The sequence below is a fragment of the Scatophagus argus genome, chromosome 4, assembly GCF_020382885.2.
Source record: "Scatophagus argus isolate fScaArg1 chromosome 4, fScaArg1.pri, whole genome shotgun sequence".
Taxonomy (NCBI): domain Eukaryota; kingdom Metazoa; phylum Chordata; class Actinopteri; family Scatophagidae; genus Scatophagus; species Scatophagus argus.
This window is the reverse complement of record NC_058496.1, coordinates 17635074-17653978: the sequence shown is the minus strand read 5'-3', so window position 1 is coordinate 17653978 and position 18905 is coordinate 17635074. Positions and strand designations below refer to the sequence as shown.

The window sequence follows — 18905 nt, the reverse complement described above, 5'->3', positions numbered from 1 at the left end:
TTTTGTGTTTGTGAATGCTAATTAAATGGTACAAACAGGTTTCCACAGAATATTTTAATCATTGTTTATTGGTTTCAAATGAGTTGAAGCACCTGGATACTGTAGTCAGCGCTTTCACTGGTGATCAATTTATTATTTTGCTACCGAGGAGCAATATTATATAGACATGTAACCAATAAAATCTCTAAAATCTATTATCTTAGATGGCCCCAGTGAATACAGTGAAGACACTAAAAATGAAAAATCCAGAAACGTTAATCTGTGCCTAACTAGTCCTAGAAATACCATAAGCCATGAAAGACTTAAATCTTTTGGTTTTATTCAGCTGTTTAAAGTCGATGAGAGGTGAGTAAAACATTTGTTGGAGAAAAATGCCTCCAAGATATTGTGACCACAACTGGGAACTCATTGGAATGCAACTGATTTGAATTTTGCTATTTGCTTCTTCTGAAGCACAGTGAAAGTGATGCATGAATGTGGTCATCATGAGTGGGTAATACATCATGAATCTGACACATTTATAATAAACAAGGCTGATTCTGTAGTTTAAATTTACACACACCGACATGAGACTCAGCTTGGAAGCAGGAAGTTAGTGGATTGGCATATTATTGCATATTTTCTGCTTTCTCAAGCTCATGTACTTGCAGACACATAATGAAGTAAAAAAAAAAACCAAAAATGCTCTCAATCTTTTTTTTCAAGAGGTTGAATGTTTTAGATGAATATGTGCATGTTCTACAAGGAATATTAATTGAACTGGCTTTTGTCTCCCTTGCTCCTATACCATGCCTCCGTTAGTCTTTGCATTCTTGTAGATCATCAGTAGGTATCCTATTGCAATGAGGATAAGGACGATGAAGAGGAACAGAATGACAGCCCAGGGTCCTGAGGGCAGAGCCTTCATCAGTTCAAGTCTTTCTGCTGGTATCATGGTACTTATAGTCAACATGTAACCCAGTGCCCAGCCAACAGATGCTCCTCCTGCCTGTAAAACACAACAACCCTGTGACGACAACACACCATGGGAAAGCTTCCTGTGCTGTTAGGTGTCATTTGTTTGAACACGCAGACTAAAATTCCAACATATGATAAACTTAAATGTTTTTTTTTTATTATTATTATTATTCCTGACCTTTTTCTGGAAAGAAATGGAAGGAAGAGAGTGCTCATTGAAACCATAGCCTTGCGTCAAAAGGATCTGGACGAAGTTGGAAACAGCGCAAACGTTCTTCATGTATTTCTCAGGCTGCTTTGTCTTTTCAGTCATCTGTGGGTGGGGTGAGATTTTTTATGGTGTTATTCAAATTTTAATCCTAGATCTGGCTTATCATCATATAGAAAATAACATGTTTTTTTGGACTGCTACTACTGTAGCCTATATGGTGGTTTTAGACATGGATCTGATTAGGTCCTTCATCATTGATCATTAGGGGCTAGGCTCAGACAGATGTATGCTGGAGAGTACCTCAGAGATGGTCATGTTGCAGATGAGTTTGATCGCCTCCTGCATTCGACTGGGGGATGTGATGGGAATGTTGGTGAGGCGGTTGATGTAGCTGTGAGCAAAGTAGAAGGCAGAGAACGCCTGTGGAAAGAGAAGAAACTGAGTCAATCCAGAATCACACTCTCTTTCTGAGCTGTGGACGACTGGTTTTCTGACATCAGCTTTGAAAGCATACTGTAATACTTGGAGTTCAGCACCACTTTACTGCTTAAGTTGAAATTCATTTGAATTTCAGGTGGCACATAACAAGTTCCATGATCAGCACCTGAGCCATCTCCCCAGTGAGGAGAGACATGATCCTTCTGATACTGTACAAGACGAATCAACAGGAGCTACTGCTGCCATGTTTGGTAAGAATAAAAATTAATCATGCAGGGCCACTCCTTCACATCTGAGTTGGTACCGTGGTACAGTATAGTCAGTGCTGATGGCTGTATTTCTATGGCTACTGATGGAAGAGTGTAGGGGTGCATATACATCAACATACAGGGTGTACCAATCTCTGATACTAACTAAACTAACATGTGTGCCACTGGGCAGAATTTTTCTCAGAAAAGTTAAGACATGATTCACGGCACAAAGGGTGTGGTCTGCTGAATATGTGTATCCCTTTATTACTGGTACTTGAGAGGGTTCAAAAGTGAGGCAGACTTGGCATTCAACTAGATCAGGAAGTTACAAAATCTGCCTTCTTAACTTAGTGTTGTCCTCTGCTTTTATAATTACTTCAACACAGTTCAAATCGGGGTGTTTATGTTTGTTTCTTGCTTTGGACAGTAGCCAGGCTGCTAGTGGTATCCATGTTAGATACTTTAAGTAAAGTTTGAGGAAGAAAGTCCCTTCCTTTGTTATTATCCCAAGAGTTTTGTGGAGGTGTATGGATGGATAGAAGCCACAGCATATGCAGGACAGGAACTTAGGAAGTTACTTCTGACATGAAACCGGGAAGAAAGGAAACAGTGCCACTGTATGAAATTGTAACTTGCCCCCTCTGCTATTGGCTCCCTTACCATGAAGTTTCCTCTCAGGCTGGGCTGGAAGACTCCATCAAAGGAGCAGTTGGAGTAAGAGCAGTTATTAAAGGAGAACATGTTTTTCACAATGTCCAGGCAGTTCTGGTAATTTCCTGTGCCCACTACTGATATAGACATCTGGGGATCAAACTGCGTTGGTCTATAGCTTTTAGTACAAGGAGAATCAAAGACATCGTCCCCCAGCTTGATAGATATTTTGAACTGTGATGGATAGCAGGGGTGGGAAATTTGTGACTTCACATCTTGAGTCTGAAAGATGCAAAAAAAGAGAAACATTATTTTAAATAAATAAATGTGGCTTGAAAGTGTTGTCTATTACAATAATATAATTTCAAACAAATGGTAGAATGGGTTAGCAGTCACCATTAACCAGCAATTAAAGACATGTGCAATCATACATTATGTTTTTTTGGTTAAAAGCACATATTTACATCGCCAGCTTTATCTGCAACTTTTTGAGAATAAGAAATCATGAGCATCTTGGCATATGTAACATATGTACCTTGATGAGATGAGCCAGCAGTCTCCTCAAGAACTGGTCTTGACCATAACACAGGAAGCTGTGGGTATACAGTGTGTAGGTTTGTCCATAAAGCTTCAACTTCATCATATCATCCTCGTTCTCCACCTTTTCCAAAGTCTGAAAAGTAATTTGAGTGGAAGCGCCGCCTAAATCCAAAGCTCCAATTGTCTCCTTGCCTGGATTCAGCCAACGGCCGACAAAACCATACTGAGGGGCAAGAGAGGACATGTCAAGACATAAAAGGTTAAATTGATGTAGGACAAAAGAAATATTCACTGAACAAGGTTTGATGTGGCCTAAAGCACTTTTATGCTTTCAAATCCTCTACATGTGGAATTGTTTTGGCCATGCAACCAACATGCCACTGTCGCCAAGTGCTTGCTCAAGGGGGAATGTTGGGTTCTCTGGATTACGGAATTTAATTAAAGAGTTTGGTATAGACCTGCTCTAATTGGAAAGTGTCATGAGATAACATTTGTTGTGAATTGGTGCGATTTAACTAAACTAAACCTAATTGCTCTATGATGAGGTTCTCCACAGTTTGGTGCAGGAATTCATGTTTCTTAGACGGTGAATCCTTATAACTTCTATAGCTTCTCTTAATCGAGTGTCACTATTGCGTAATATTTCCCATTCCCATCAGCCTCAGCTGTACTTTAGATGCACACTTCCTTTTGCATGGTGATACAGCATAGTTTCCTAGAATAACTTCAACATGAAACTGCTCACAGCGAGGTCTCTGGATTCTCTTCAGTAACCTGGTCATGATTTCTGGAATAACACATTATAGTTGAGTTTGTTTTTTTTTTTGGCAAAGTACCATGTAGTTCCTTTTTACTTTAGAAAAGGCAGATGTGTCTACAGCTGATACTTTCAAAACCATGCAACTCACACTAAAACAACATAGATAAATATATAGCACTATAGGTAAAATTGATTTTGGGGTGAACTGTCCCTCTGTGGACATGTAACACCAGCAGCATTTGAAGTCTATCAAAACACCTGACATGATGTGACACTTGGCGTGTATCACAGGTTCATGCATGTCAAATGTGTCAGGGTAAACCAGTCATCCTCCTATTTCCCAGAGTTGATGTGTTGATGCATCAACACGTCTGAAAAGAAGAAAACCTATAATTGCTCCTTTGCTCCCCTGGGTCAGCACATCTTTGAACCTGTGCCTTTTCTACTTCTTCTGTTGATGCATATGTTGCTTTATAGTCCAGTACACAATTAGTGGAAGTTTCAGAATGTTTTAATACTACCAATAGGTGTTCTGAACATCATAAATTCCAATTCATAAGGGGTTTGTTGTAATAACGTTAAAGCTCTTGGATTCCTTAGAAAGGACAGAAACAGAAAAGTCAGAGCTCACCTTGGCAAAGTTTTCAAGCAAGTAGTTGACTGTGACCCAGCCATATGCCCCCTCTTCCTGTCCGCTCAGGATGGTTGCATTCATGAATTTGAAAGGGTAAGACTGCAGTTTGTTTTGCACTTCCTTGAGTATCTGGTGGGACTCTGTTGCATTGACTTCCCTATTAAAGAGTGGTAAATGTTAGGAATGAAACTAAATTAAATCCTTCCGAGATCCATTTAATGTGTTCATGCATAAGTGATGACATTGGCTGTAGAAAACAGCATAATATCTTGTCTTAATGGTTATTTGTACTGACTTCAAGAGTCTCATGCCTGCAGTAGCTCCCAGATAGAGTGGAGTCTGGTGGTGCCTGACGTTTGGGATCTCCTTCACGGCTTGCTTCAGACAGGCCTCCAGACTGTTTGCTGCACCACCACGAACACCTGCATAGCTGGATATCCCTCCACCTTGACAGAAAGAGAAAGTATCTTCAGTTTAAATAGAATTCAGCCTGAAAGTGAACTTCCTTTTCTTATAGGGCCAGTGAGAGCAAAGCTTTGGTTGGTGTCTCTAAGGAAACTGAAAACAAACCGAGGTGAGAAGAGGAATAAGTAGCAATGATGATGATGGCTTGAACTGTCTAGTGAGGAAGTAGACTACTTCGGAACAAAAGTCTTGCACAAGCCATAGTGTTGTGACATTGCTTTGGATTAGTTTCCATACAATGACCTTGTGGAAGTGAAAGTTAGTGTGTCTTTATTGCCGGCACAGTCTGGGGTTAAGGGGTTGCTCAGGCATGTATTTTTCACTGCTGTGAACAACTCAAATTGACCTGGATTCTGCTGTGATGAAAGTTAAGTTTCAGAGGTGGGAAGACTGAACCAAAACTATTTGTATAGACTCTATTTTAGAACTTACCTTTTACATTGCATTCGCTGTGCTGGGTAACAATACCAGTGCCATTTTGCTTGTCAGCTGGCCATTTGTAGATGTACATGGAGGTGTGAGATGAGCCTGCATCTAGAACGATTCCATACTGAAACAGAGAGAGAAACATAGAGTATGGTGCCCAAACATACAGCATGCCTCCAGTACCTCTCTCATCTCATCTTATCTATTAATAATGCTGCTCAGAAGGTGAACTATCAGGCTAGCTGAAAATATAGCTTTACTTATGTCAATTTCATATGTTGGCAAATGAAATGCTTCACTGCACTCGCTCAGTGACAACACCTGTAAAAACTGATGGGAAATGTTATTTTCAGTGTACATTCTATTTTAAAAGGTATTTGCATCAGCAACTTTGATGGCTTACTCTGTGTGCATTTTCTGTGGTAATGACAGGATGTGGTCCAAGCCTAGACCCCTTGTGAATTTTCTTTGGTAATAGCAACTTTTCTATTGCATGTCACATTTTGAACGAAAGTGCAGATGTACTTATTTGCTATATAACAACATGGGCTATGCTGCCATGTATTGTGGTGTCTTAATTCATTCAGCTCATGTTGACTCTGTCTCTCTTTGTGCACTCCTTTGTGCTGACAAATTCAAAGCATCACATTCTATTCAAGTATTATGCCACAGCAAAGGCAGCATATGGCAGAATGAGATCAATTTAGGGTACTCTGTTCCCAGAAAGAATCTCACGTAAGAGACTGCTGCTTTTATCTTGCACTCTTCTTTCTTTCCTTTGTCTCTTTCTGTTGCATCACAACCTTCTGCTTTTCTTCTGCATCTTTCAGCTATCAGACACCCACTGAAGCAATGCAGTGAGAGCTGTGGGTTTCATTTTAGGTGTGTAACTGACACATATGTGTCAATCTAATGCATATAAGGCTCAAAGTGTGACCCCTTTATGCACATGGCTGTCTCATTATGCTCAGATTGTTCAGCAAGAGTAACAGCTTAAATGCTGGAAAGACTTTAGCTAGCTAATAAGCCACTTGTAAATTCAGTATATTTAACATAGCCTGTTCAATCCACAGAGAGTGACTTATAAGGTAAAATTGTTTTACGCATCACTTAAGGACCACGCCAAACATATTAGGGTGGTGAGGAACTGAATCTTATGTATTACACAGCTGTCAATTGGAGGAGAACCAGTTTTATGTTTTATACCATGCACTTTAACCATTCAGCTACCAAGGACTGCTCAATGGAACTTCTAATGTGCACAACACATAATAAAACCTTGGAAACAGAACTGGTGTCCTCCGCATATAGCAAAATACATCTCTGTGGTGCAAGTAAGAGATGTCTTTTTTGATGTAAATATATTGCGATGGATGAAATAAACTCAACTTAGTTAACTTAAGATGATAAAAAAAATATATAAATAATAGAGGTTCTTCCAAGAAATTAATATTGTCCTACCTTCAACCAAACAAAACAGACCTCAATACAAAAGAACAACAAAAAAACAAAAGTATACCAGCATAAACCTGGATGAAATCAAAAACATATTTAACGTTTAAAATTAGTAATAGAACATATATGTAATATTTGATTATTAATAGTTATTTCCAATTGTATGCAGACAACAGGTGCATCCACCATCTACTACTACCACTAATACTACTACTACCACAAATAATAATTATATTAATATTTTTAATTGTGCCAATTATACGAGGGTTCATAAAATAATAATTCTTTAAATTACCATGTTTTCAGGTGGCATCTCAACCTCTCTCAGCGGAAGGACCAACAGCAGGATCCCGATTATTCCCAGTATCAGCAGTAGACCCGCGAGGACGGTTTGGGAGTACCGGAGACACATATTGTATACTGACTCTGTAATAGTGAGTATTGAAACTCAGAGAGACGAAGAGCGTCAAATAGTTGACGGCTGTGGGTTTGGTTTGAGATTTTGACGCCCTGTTTGCATGGTAAGATGTCCCGCTTCCTCTCTCTCCCACACGCACAGAAGCCCGTGTCAAAGGCAAGCGAGTTTCACATAAGAAGTCTCACAGTAGGCAAATCAAGAAGTTTTTATTGTCATTTCAGCTGTTCAAGATACTCGTTATTATGAAATTATTGTTTAATTGTTCTTACTGAGTTTTTTTTATTTATCTCATAGGGCTAATAGAAATTTTCATTTCAAAATGTCCTTTAAAAAGTCTGCTTTTTATTTCGTGATGGCATTTTCCCTATGACTACTGTTTACTGTTAAAGTCACTTCTTAAGGAGCTCTCAACCTTTTGTAACTGAAGAAGACTAACTTCCGATTGTTAAATATGTGACGACAGATGCAGCGTTGTCACCTGCATGAAAACGGATCCTTTTTGTGTCGAGGCGTCCGTGGGACCATCAGCGAGCTAACAGCGGACAAACAGTGGAGTGGTAATATTTAAACGTAACTGGTGGTGACTAAAGTTATGCATTTTACTTTTACGTGTTTTATTCATGTGAATTCTTGACCATATTTAAATAAAAAAAATTAATTAGCTTTCTTTTTTACAAAGCGTCGTTTTAATCTACCGGTTTTTCAGTACAACTGCCTCTGCGGCCCACCAGATGGCGCTGTGGTTGAGAACGGCTACTGGATAATACTAAAGATAATTACAATCATGATATGTATTCTCACTATATTGATTTCGTCTTCAATCCGGTAAACCATGTGGTGTCTTTGCATGAGAAAAACAAAAGACATTAAGTTGAGTGGTGTGGTTTCAACTGATCCCCCTTTTAAATGTTCTTTATCAAACATTACTAATGTAATGTGTTTTCTCAAATTATGACTACATTTCCCATAAACCCTGTTTATTTTGTCCACCTTCATATTTTATTATATACATACATCCATCCACTTTCTATACCGCTTATCCGTCAGGGTAGCTGGAGCTTATCCTGGACTGGTCGCCAGTCAATCGCAGGGCCAACACACAAAGACAGACAACCACACACTCTCACACTCTCACACTCACACCTAGGGGCAATTAACTAGCCAATTAACCTAATGTGCATGTTTTTGGTATTGTGGGAGGAAGCCAGAATACCCGGAGAAAACCCACGCAGGCACACATTCAAACTCCACATAGAAGGGCCCAGACCGGGATTCGAACCTGGAACCCTCTTGCTATGAGGCGACAGTGCTAACCACTGCACCACCGGGCCGCCCTTATATACATACAATATATCTAAATAGTAATGTGCAAGTCAATATACAAGTATACGTGCATGAACGCACTGTATGTATACATATGTACAACACAGCTGTACAACATATGTTGCACAGAACTGGTTGATTGATCACTTGGTTGTTCACCAGATAATTAATCATCAACTACTCTGGTTGTCAATTATCAATCATTTATTTGTCATCTTTTGTAGCAAGGGAGCCAAACACGCCGTGATTCCAGTTCATCAGTTGTGAGGATTTGCAACTCGTGTCCTACGCTATAGTAAAATGAATGTCTTTTAGTTTGTTTCTGTTTTCTGACATTTTATGCACCATGGGATTGATTGAGAAAAAATGATAAATAAATGTTTAATTGTGTATACACTAAGTATGTGAATGTATTTGCAGGATGTATCTTATTGCTGGCTTTGTGTCCTTAACTCTTTTCATCCACTAGGGGGGGCTATACTCTAACGCCTGATAGTCAGATTGTTTCTCAGCTCTCCCTACACAGTTTATCATGATTTCACTGATGTGCACCTACAGAAACCACATATTACAGAATGTCATGACTATTCCTTTATTTAAAATGCTGAAAGAACACATACAGATAATACATTTAAGGAAAAATGCTGAAACTGACAAATGATCCAAATACTGTAATTAAAAGGCACTTCATCATCATGTAGCCAATATTTTTTTTGCAAAACTGGACATTCCTTGCACCCAACATACAACAAAGATGTAGATATGTGTAGTCACCATACAACCGTAACTGAGTCTTAGGGAAAGAGAGCATTCCACTTCGAAGATGCTTTCCTCAGCAGGCTAAATAGAAGTGAATCAAACCCCGTCTGTCTGTGTGACCAGTATTATTTTTTTGAGCTATTCATGACCAAGTGTTTGTATGTGTGTGCACCGAACTGTAGATGACACTGCAGCTTGTAGTGGGTGGTACCCTCTGTGGTTGGTAGGGTTTGGGGGTGGGGGTGATTGCCTGAACAGAACTTGGGGGGTGACACAAATGGCAGTCAGGTGAAGAGGTCAGCAACATAATTCTGAAATGCACAGATAAATCAGAAGTGTCCAGGCCTAGTGGTCCAACCAGCCACCTGATGTTTCCTCTCCAAACACTCGCTCCTCCCCCCAAGAGCTGCTGCACTGTAAAAAAAAAAGAAGAATAAAAGTCCATTTCGTCATTTAAGTCAATATCTATTGTTTACAAATTGTTTTAAATGAGAGAATGTTTATGTAATGTTTGAGAAAAGAACCAACACATTAATCCTCTTACAAATGAATTTGCTTATTATAATACATGAATGTGTCCATTAAATTTATTCTAGCAATTGGACATATTTCTAGCGTAATTTTATAAATTTACTGTTGACCAGTCTGTTTGATTACAAACTTAAGTAACTCGCCACCACAGCTTGACGTTCTCCAAAATTTGATTCTGGTTCAGTTGTTTGCTGCAGCACCACAGTGGGTTTTATGGGCATCCCCTCCGGTCTGCACTGCCACAGCCAAACACACTACCCACCTTCTATTGAACGGGAGGACTGTCATTTTTGTTGCCAGACAGAATACAGAATACTAAGGGGAACCAGAATGAGCCCTTAACTCCTAAACTTGACCAAATAGATGAGCTACAAAATTAGTATGATTATCAATCATAGAATCTTAATATTTTGCAAGCTATACAGAAATGTGGCTTTCCCAGATTATGTTCAGACTAGACATAAGCAACTGTGATTGTACCTTGACAGTGGTCTACAGTCATATTTTTAAGTCAATAACAACTTGATATCCATAGTTGTAATTAAACTCCATTCATTTTGCCCTTGTGTGACATCAAATGAGAATATAAACACAGAAATGTGATTGACTCAACAAAAGTTTAGCCATGGCCAACCTTCCCTTGAAGTACTGGAAGAGTTTCGCTTGACAAACATCCCAGGAAGATATAAATGGACTTCAGGCAACTTGTTAATTTCAAGGTGTGAAATGATACTTACACGTGATCAACTGACATCTATTGGGCATTCCCTCTAATCAGTTAACACCCACTGAGCCAAGCTTTCAATATACACGACCTTCATCAACGCATATGTCAGATCAAAATCTTGTCTTAAAGGATGCAAATGATGTGAATCCAAATGTGAATTGGCCTGTGTCTCTGGTAACTTCGTCTCAGGTGAGTGAACACACCCTCTGTACAGTACTGACTTCTGTTGTGAGAAGTAGCTGATTCTCACTGTGAAGACAACAGCCCCAATCAACATTTTTTGCAGTGTACCACAGGCCCTAAAAACTTCCACAGGCTGTCCCTGCATACTGGAGATCCAGGGCACACAGAGGGCATTCACACCTTGTTAAGTTTTACAACTGGTGCATTTGTCGGTCCCAGGGTTCTCTTGCCCCTGTGTCTCAGTCACTGCTTTGAAGTGACCTTCTCTGTCGACTGGGGTGATAGAAAAATTTAGGGTTTTCTCTGATGAATGTGAATGCAGCACACCTTGGAGTGCATATGGCCTGCTGGAAAACACACTGTAAGTTTGGATGAGATTATCTTTACAGACAATTAAGGGTTAATTAATTTAATTACAGCCAACTAATAGGGCTAGTAATTAGTGAAGAGCTTGTACTGGGGCTGTAAATTAAAGGATAATAACATGGGTCATCTTTTTGGTGATTTAGCCATCAGTTCTATCAGTAATAACAGTAACATCGCTGAGTTTATCACAGTAGTGACATGAGTTGAGATCTGGGAACAAGGTGACATCGTTACAACAAAGTCAGAGGGAGCAAGAAACACGAGCGGTGGGTCAGTTCTACAGATTAGGGTTGGGGTAGTGCTCCCCAACGTTTTTAAACCACACAATCAATTCATAGGGATTGAAGGGATTTTTTAATGACATGATAGTCTTCTGTTGATTTATTTTTTCTTGCTGCACATGCAGAAAAGTATTGGACTTGAACAGTGAACACCTGAGCCAATAATTTCAGTCACAAGTGACTCTGTTGCTGAAAAACTACTGATTTGGTCAATGACAATAATGATCAAATACAGTCAGATTGCTCTGTTGAATTGCTGATAAAGATTTATTCATACCGGTGGCATGGTGCTGTGGTGGTTAGCATTTTCGGGTTCCGGTTCCGGTTTTGAGTCTGGGTTCGGGCCCTTCTGTGCAGAGTTGTTGCATGTTCTCCCTGTGCCTGCATACATTTTCTCCAGGTACTCCAGCTTCCTCCCACAGTCCAAAAAACATGCACATTAGGTTCACTGGCTGCTCTACATTGCCCCTAGGTGTGAGCATCTCTTCTACAGGGGTTAGCCATGGCCTAGAGGTTAGAGAAGTGGCTTGTGACTGGAGGGTTGCTGGTTCTACCCCTGATCGCTCCTGACCACTGTGAAGGCATGCCCAGGCATCACTTGAATATATTAAGTGACAGTTAGTCATGAGCATTAATTTTCTTGCTGCTTTTTAACCAATGTTTAGAGAAGTTGTTGCATTCTATCGTAGAAGAGACCTGGCTAGCAGAGTAATCCTGCTTGGTGCCCACCTGGCAGGTGTCTGACTAACTGGCACTGTGTGTATAAACCAAAGCTGACAAAACACTGCCCCATGAATAGTGGCATATTTTTTTTGTTTGTGAGCAATTTTTTTGCTGCCATGAGACATGTCACATTTTTGTGTTATATTTTGCAATCTAGATTCCAAGGGCTTTCACTATGATGACCAAAGATATTTCTTTGCTTAAGGAAATTTTTAAAAATATAAAACCTCTGTGGATCAAAAATTTGTAATCCAAAGAGTTATACTTGACTTTGTTCTTACCAGGTGACAGATGTCTCATTTATTATGGTGGTCTATGCAAGTAGGCCTTAAATTAATTAAACGATTAAAACTCTTGCAGAACCTTTGGCCTGTCCTTAAAAATGGCTTTTGGTGTCATCTTTATTTGGTGGTAAAAATAAACATGTAGGCACACAAAATGAAGGCAAGAATTCCTACAGCTATGATTGGACAAGTCAAGTCAGTTTGCCTTTGTTTTCTTTTCTAACTAATAGTTTGGCTGACTGAGAGGTTTGTTTAAAAGCTGCCCGATCATATTTCAGCTCATGTTTCTGGCCAAGTCTGAGAATCTTTTACTCCTGTGACAAATCCTGGCAAGTAACTGATGAGTACCTTGTTATTATTACAGGATATATATATGTATCTAAACATTATTCATCATTTTATTACTTTATTGCTCTAATGCATCATGCATGTAATCAAAGTATTTTTCTCATCCAGTGTTCCTAAAATATGTTTGCAGTCACAGCTTGTATAGATTGCCTCACCTTTGTTTTGAAAGAGTTTTTCCCCCTTTTACCTGTACATGTCACACCCCCGTAAACTCCATGAAAGAATGCCAACTGCGCGTGATTAAAGAAGCAGAAAGCAGGTGATATTTAAGAGAGTGTGTGTGTGTGTATGTGTGTGTGTGTTTTGGGGGGGTGTTTGGTATGTCAGGATGAACTTCTTAAAACAGAATGAGGCGGGGGGAGTGAAATCCCAGCCATGTTAATGGGTGAAGGTATGAGGCTCCAACCACTGTGGATGAGGCTCCTGTAATCCTGTAGCACAGTCCCATCCTTTTACATGCATGGCCTAGCCTACTGTTATTGTGTCAGCCACTCATCACTCACACATACTGCAGTCAGGAATGGTATCCTGGTCAATTTGGCCTCTGTAAAAAGCCGGCCCATTGAAAGGAGTGCCAGTGAAGGGTTCGGAGGTGATCCTGACCAGGATCAGGTTCCCTCTTTGCCTTGTTCATCTGTAGAAGAAAAAAAACAATAATATACTATAATGGTGTGTCCCCCCCCCCCCCTTTTTTTTGGAAGGTGGGGTAAGGGTGGGAAGTAGACAGGAGGCACCTGAAACAGTGTTGTACCCACCTTTTCAATATGAATGACTTTTCTTGTCAGGTCTGACTGTGGGATTAAATCTTTTGAGCACACCCACTTTGTAGAAGCTGAATGTGAAATAAAGGCTGCTATTGTGTGCAGCGACTCTCCCCCAGGGCTCTCATAGCTCCTCGGCCTTCCCAGCCACCTCACGCACTCTCTCAACCCTGAACCAGCAATTAGATGGTCAAATCAAAACCCTGGCACTCAGGACTAATTGTTTCTAACAGGCCTTTGTAAAGGGCCATGTTGTTTCCCATTCAGGACAGCTTCCCTGCCTCCTTGTGTGTCAGATTGGGGAAGGCATCGTTCCAGCCGGGAGATAAGCCACAGGCTTTTTTTAATGCCCAAAGTAGACTTAATTTTCACCTTCCTTTCACGGTTCAGGTGCACTTGTGTATTGAGGCGGTCAGAATTTGCAGTGGGTGGGTTGGCCTGACGGATACAGTACCTCACAGGATGTCATTCATCGCCGGCTTCCGGAATGTGTTAAAAGGGGTGTGCATGTATGTGTGGGGATTTCACCACTGTCCTGCATTTTTCTCCTTTTTCTGCATGTTTTGGTGGCTTAAACAACTGCTAAGATGTAAAATGCATGACTTTTCTAAAGGCTGTCAGAACAGCATAATGATGGAGCAGCAACATTAGCTTTGTGTTTGTTCTTGCATGTATTATGGTCTTATGGTCTTTGGTATTACATATAAATTAAAGCTGCAACAATGAACGTGAACGTGGTAGCAAACAGCTCCACGTCCAGCAGGCGCAAAGCAACATTAACATTCATTTGGGTGTCATGTTCCTGTCTGACTGATGAATGTTCGTCCATTATTTACTAACCCGTTAGCTCTGGGTTGATCTCCACCAACTCCTGAGAAAAATATGTGACTCTTTAGCTAATAAATACACTAGCAAGTCATGAAAGGTTCCGTACATTGGGTTTTTAGAACTTTGTCTTGAAAGCTCAGTGGGCAGCAGGCGACAGACAGGCATCTGAAAACAGGTGCCTGCTGCTGCTGGCAAGCTGGTTGATGAGCAAGAAGGAATCAGAACAGAAATGCTGAAGACCATAAAGTTAAGTTGATGATCTGAAAAATGCTAAAAGTAAAAGGAGAAGTAAAAAGGAGCTGCAGGGTTGGTGGTAATTCTTGATGGTTTCGTCTTAATGAGCAACACCTGCACATTACGCGGTTGTTTGATCTACTTTTAATATGAAAGTTTAAATTAGTTGATTGCACCGTGATGTTAGGGTTTTATTTACTTTAATGTAAATTTCCAGATCTAAACATTTTCATACATGGGGATGAAAAACAAAAAGGCTCCATTAATTAAGTACACCTTGTTAAAGCTAATGCAGGCTGATACAACAATCCTGCAACAACTTATCACTCCATGAATGTTCTGATCTGTCAGAAAGGCGTTGCTTCAACTGCATGATTATTTTGAAGGACATAGTTTGTGGTGCTGTTGAACTGTATTGAATTATACTCACTATACTTTTCTGTTATTTAGCCTCATTTATATAAATGTGGACAGCACCGATCAGTGTCACAATACAATTCAAAAGCAGCACAAATGATACCTAAAAATACTTGATACAGTACTTGACACCAGGTGTTCTACCTTGAAAAAGGTAGTGCAGTAAGTTACCTGATGACTTATTGCAACAAGACACCCCCACCCCCGCTCCAAATCACAGACATAGCACAGTTCCGAGTGCTGTCATCTGTGTAAATGACAGTTATGCACAGGAGTCTGTCTCTCTCCTTGCACAGGTTCTAATCTGCAAAATATTTCGTGAAGATTGCAGCTGAATTAGTGAGTGTCTTCTACATCTTTATTGATATAAAATTATATCACCATAGTACTTTATCTATTATTATCATAAAGTACAGAATATAATCATCATTCAAGCATTGAAATGTACTTTGTTTTGTTCCCAAAGATCTCATTCAGCTGTAATGTGTGTTCCCATGCTGCTCTACAGGATAAACACAGTCACTTGCTGTCTAGAGGTGATGCTCACCACTCCAGTGTCAGAATGGGAGGACCCATTGCTGCTTTACAACTACATTAGTCACTGTGCAAGACTGGTGAGTGTGCGTGTGTATGTGTGTGTGTTGTGACTGTGAACATATCAGCCTGTAGACAGAGTTCATGCAGAGGAGTCTACCCCCCCCCAAACACCACCACCATCACATCTTCTTCTTCTTGGGTGTAAAAGACAAACACTGTCAGGAGTGGGTGTCCAATTTTTTTCTGTCTGTGACTGACCTGCTGTCTGCACCCAGCCAGCCCTGAGAGCAGGGAAATGCTTCTGTTTGAATAGGAGTGTGACTGGAGCTATACTGGGAGCTGTGTGTGTGTATGTGTGTGTGTGTGTGTGTGTGTGTGTGTGTGTGTGTGTGTGTGTGTGGTGGAGGGGGGGCTGTTCCATCACTGCCCCCACATACACACACACACACCCTGCTGTGGACCCCTGTGTCTGCTGCTTGGCCTGTCAGCCTGGGAGAGAGAGAGAGGGAGGGAGAGGGGGCTGGAGTGCTGAAGTGAGGTATAGGCAGACATTTTCTCAGGAATGCTGGGAGCTATCAGAAGTGACATGTAACCGTATCCGCTGTCAGATCTCAGGCTTTATCTCTGCTCTGCTGTTGACTGCTCCCTCAGTCTGCTGATGCCTCCTGTCTGAACCTGAGAGCCTTGCTGGGAGCCAGTGCTCCCTCCTGCATCCCTGCAGGAACATTTTGCTCAGGACATGTGGATGAATCCCTGTGCTTTCATTACAGTTGTCTGCATCAGTGGTTCTTAAGAGTCTTGGGAGATTTCATAGTACTTTAATTGCTGTATTTTTCCATCCATCCATCCATTTTCTATACCACTTTATCCGTCAGGGTGGGGGATGGGGTGGTGGGACTGGCTAACAGCCACAAACTCAAAGATATACTGTATATACTTATGTATAAAACAAATGAAAGCAGAAAATATTGAAAAACTTGAATTAGAGAATGGTTGGCCTTTTTGGCCAGACCAGCAGTGTGGCTGTAGTTATGGCGATATGAGTCAGCTCATCCACCACTTTGGTCCAATATCTCATTATCTACTGAACGGATTGACATTAAATTCTGTTCAGACATTTGGGCTCCCCAGACCATGAGTGGGATCATCAGGTCAAAATTTCAGTTCATCAGCACTAACCAAAATTAGTGCCATTCCCATCAGTCTTAGCACTACTTTGTGTTTAGTGCTGATTAGCAAACAGTAGCAGGAGCACCAAACTAAGGGCCTTTAAATGTGGGTAAACCTGCTAAAAATAGGCAATTGACTCCTTTCCCATAGCCTTTAGATGAGGCTGACTTTCTGTTTTCCTGGTGTGACACATCTGACATCACGAACAAATACAAGGAACAATTGAAAGCAGTCGATCACATACCTCATCAGATTGCATTCAGAAGATGTTAAAATTGCTTTTAAAAGTCTTCACCAAAAACATGTTGAATTAAACATGTTGTTTCAAGAGCAGATGAGTTGCAGTATCAATCAGGTACTGACATGACAATGGTGGTTAATTTTTTTATATCTCTGTGATAGATAGAACAATATTCAAGCGCTGCTTGAATGAAAGGATGAACGATGGAAAAAGTTTATGCGGCACCTTTCTTAACTTCATCTTGTGATGACAAGATGAATGGGCTAATATTAGCGAGTCAGCCTGGGTGTCTGACTACTGCAGAGCCTTCTTTGCTAAGTAGAGTCTCACCGAGCTGCTAGTTGTAATTGATCAACCAAATTATTGAATGGCTTTCTATCAATGCACTAAGTGTTTCAGCTTTAAAAATCTAATAATGATTATTAACCATTGTTATTGTCATTATTATCATCAATTAATGATAATATGCTTGCCAAATATACTATAACCTACTGTGGGATATCACGGTAGGTGACATGTTTTATCTTGAAACGGCCTTTCTCAATTACAGTGTAATTAAAAAGCAATCATTCGATGCATAATAGTGTGTTAACGCCTGTTTGAAGCTCCACTGCCATCACCCTATTAGTGACCCAGCTGAGTGGGATAATGGTATTACTGCAAACGTCTTTGACCCCCGCCAGTGTTTGCTTTCTACTCAACCAAACAAGATCAAACGCTGTTATCAGAGCAACCTCAGATAGAGGCACCTTTACCAGAACTTAGGTGACATTCAACCTTCTGAGAGCATGACTACCGTGTTGTTAGGGCCTAATGGAGACAATTCAGGGATGACATGAGAGGGCAGCTCACACACTAACTTTCAATGCTGGTGTGTCAAAGCTACTTCTGTGCTTGCAGTGCAGTGATGGGTCCTGTAGTGACTTGCTCGGGGCTTGATGTTGGGGCTTTGCAGGTGAGCAGAAACAGGAGATGCACTTTTGGGTTGTTTTAAGTGTTTAAGTGCTGTCTTTGAAAGTGTCCTGTTACTCTGCTCCCTTCATGACCACCTGACCCGACCCCCTCCTCCTATAAGTAAGACACTTATTTCCATTACCCCGGGCACAACTGTGTGGTTGGCTTTGCAGTTTTTCAGCAATGAAAGACATTTCATAGACAATATTTTTATATGGTTTCATGTTGTTTTAACTTTAAATTGTGTTATGTATCCATTCCTTTGTTGCTCTGAATTTTGCTTTTCCTGAATATGATAGAGACAGTAGGACAGTAAGACATTTGCTTGTCTTGTCTATTTCCACACGACCACTACCACCAAGTCATGGCAGTTTTCCCTTCTCTTAGTTGAAGTTGCACCAGCCTTGTTTATCATGTCAATATGTCTGTGGAACATGTGACTGATGACTTTCTGAGTGCATTTGTCCTCAGCACTAGAGTTACCAGGACCGCTGCGTCTGAGCCCTCACTGGCTGTGAAGGAGCCTTTGAAAGGAAAAGGTGCCAGCAAGTGGGAAGATGGAAGGGGAGACTGAACAGGATTGATGGCAGCCATCATGGAGGTCACAGCCAGGTAAGATGGCAGCATTTTGTTCATCCACAACACTTGACTTGAACAAAATTGGAAAACAATACATATGAAGCACAATGCAACATCTTCTGACAACATGCAGGTTATTGTGTGATGAGAACATGGTAATGACATCAGTTTGTGATTATTTAGGCTAAAGATAAAGTAACGATGATCCTTTGAACTCTGAATCTGCTTTCTGATTTCCTTTTTTCCCCTCACCTATGCCTGTGTATTTTCTTGTTTGAAGCTGCAATGTCTGAATCCAAAGGGCTGGTCTTCAGTCATGTTGGAAAAAGTTTTTCACACAAGGATTTCCACATTGAACTTTTGAATAGTTTCTCTCACGTCATGTTACACTAACGTCCTGTAACATCTGAAATACCAACAAGTTCTCATAACCAAAATAGTCATTGGTCTCTA

General features: G+C 40.5%; 1 protein-coding gene across 1 annotated transcript; it reads right to left on the bottom strand.

Moving 5' to 3' along the window:
• Positions 1 to 50: 50 nt before the first annotated feature.
• LOC124057420 (ectonucleoside triphosphate diphosphohydrolase 2-like) lies at positions 51 to 7371 on the bottom strand. The gene is made up of 9 exons (XM_046385651.1): positions 7084 to 7371; positions 5340 to 5457; positions 4738 to 4888; positions 4440 to 4599; positions 3044 to 3271; positions 2518 to 2790; positions 1469 to 1588; positions 1136 to 1270; positions 51 to 988 (listed from the first exon to the last, which is right to left on the bottom strand). The coding sequence occupies exons 1-9, from the start codon at positions 7198 to 7200 to the stop codon at positions 782 to 784; spliced, it is 1509 nt and encodes a 502-aa protein (XP_046241607.1). The 5' UTR covers positions 7201 to 7371; the 3' UTR covers positions 51 to 781.
• Positions 7372 to 18905: the final 11534 nt, after the last annotated feature.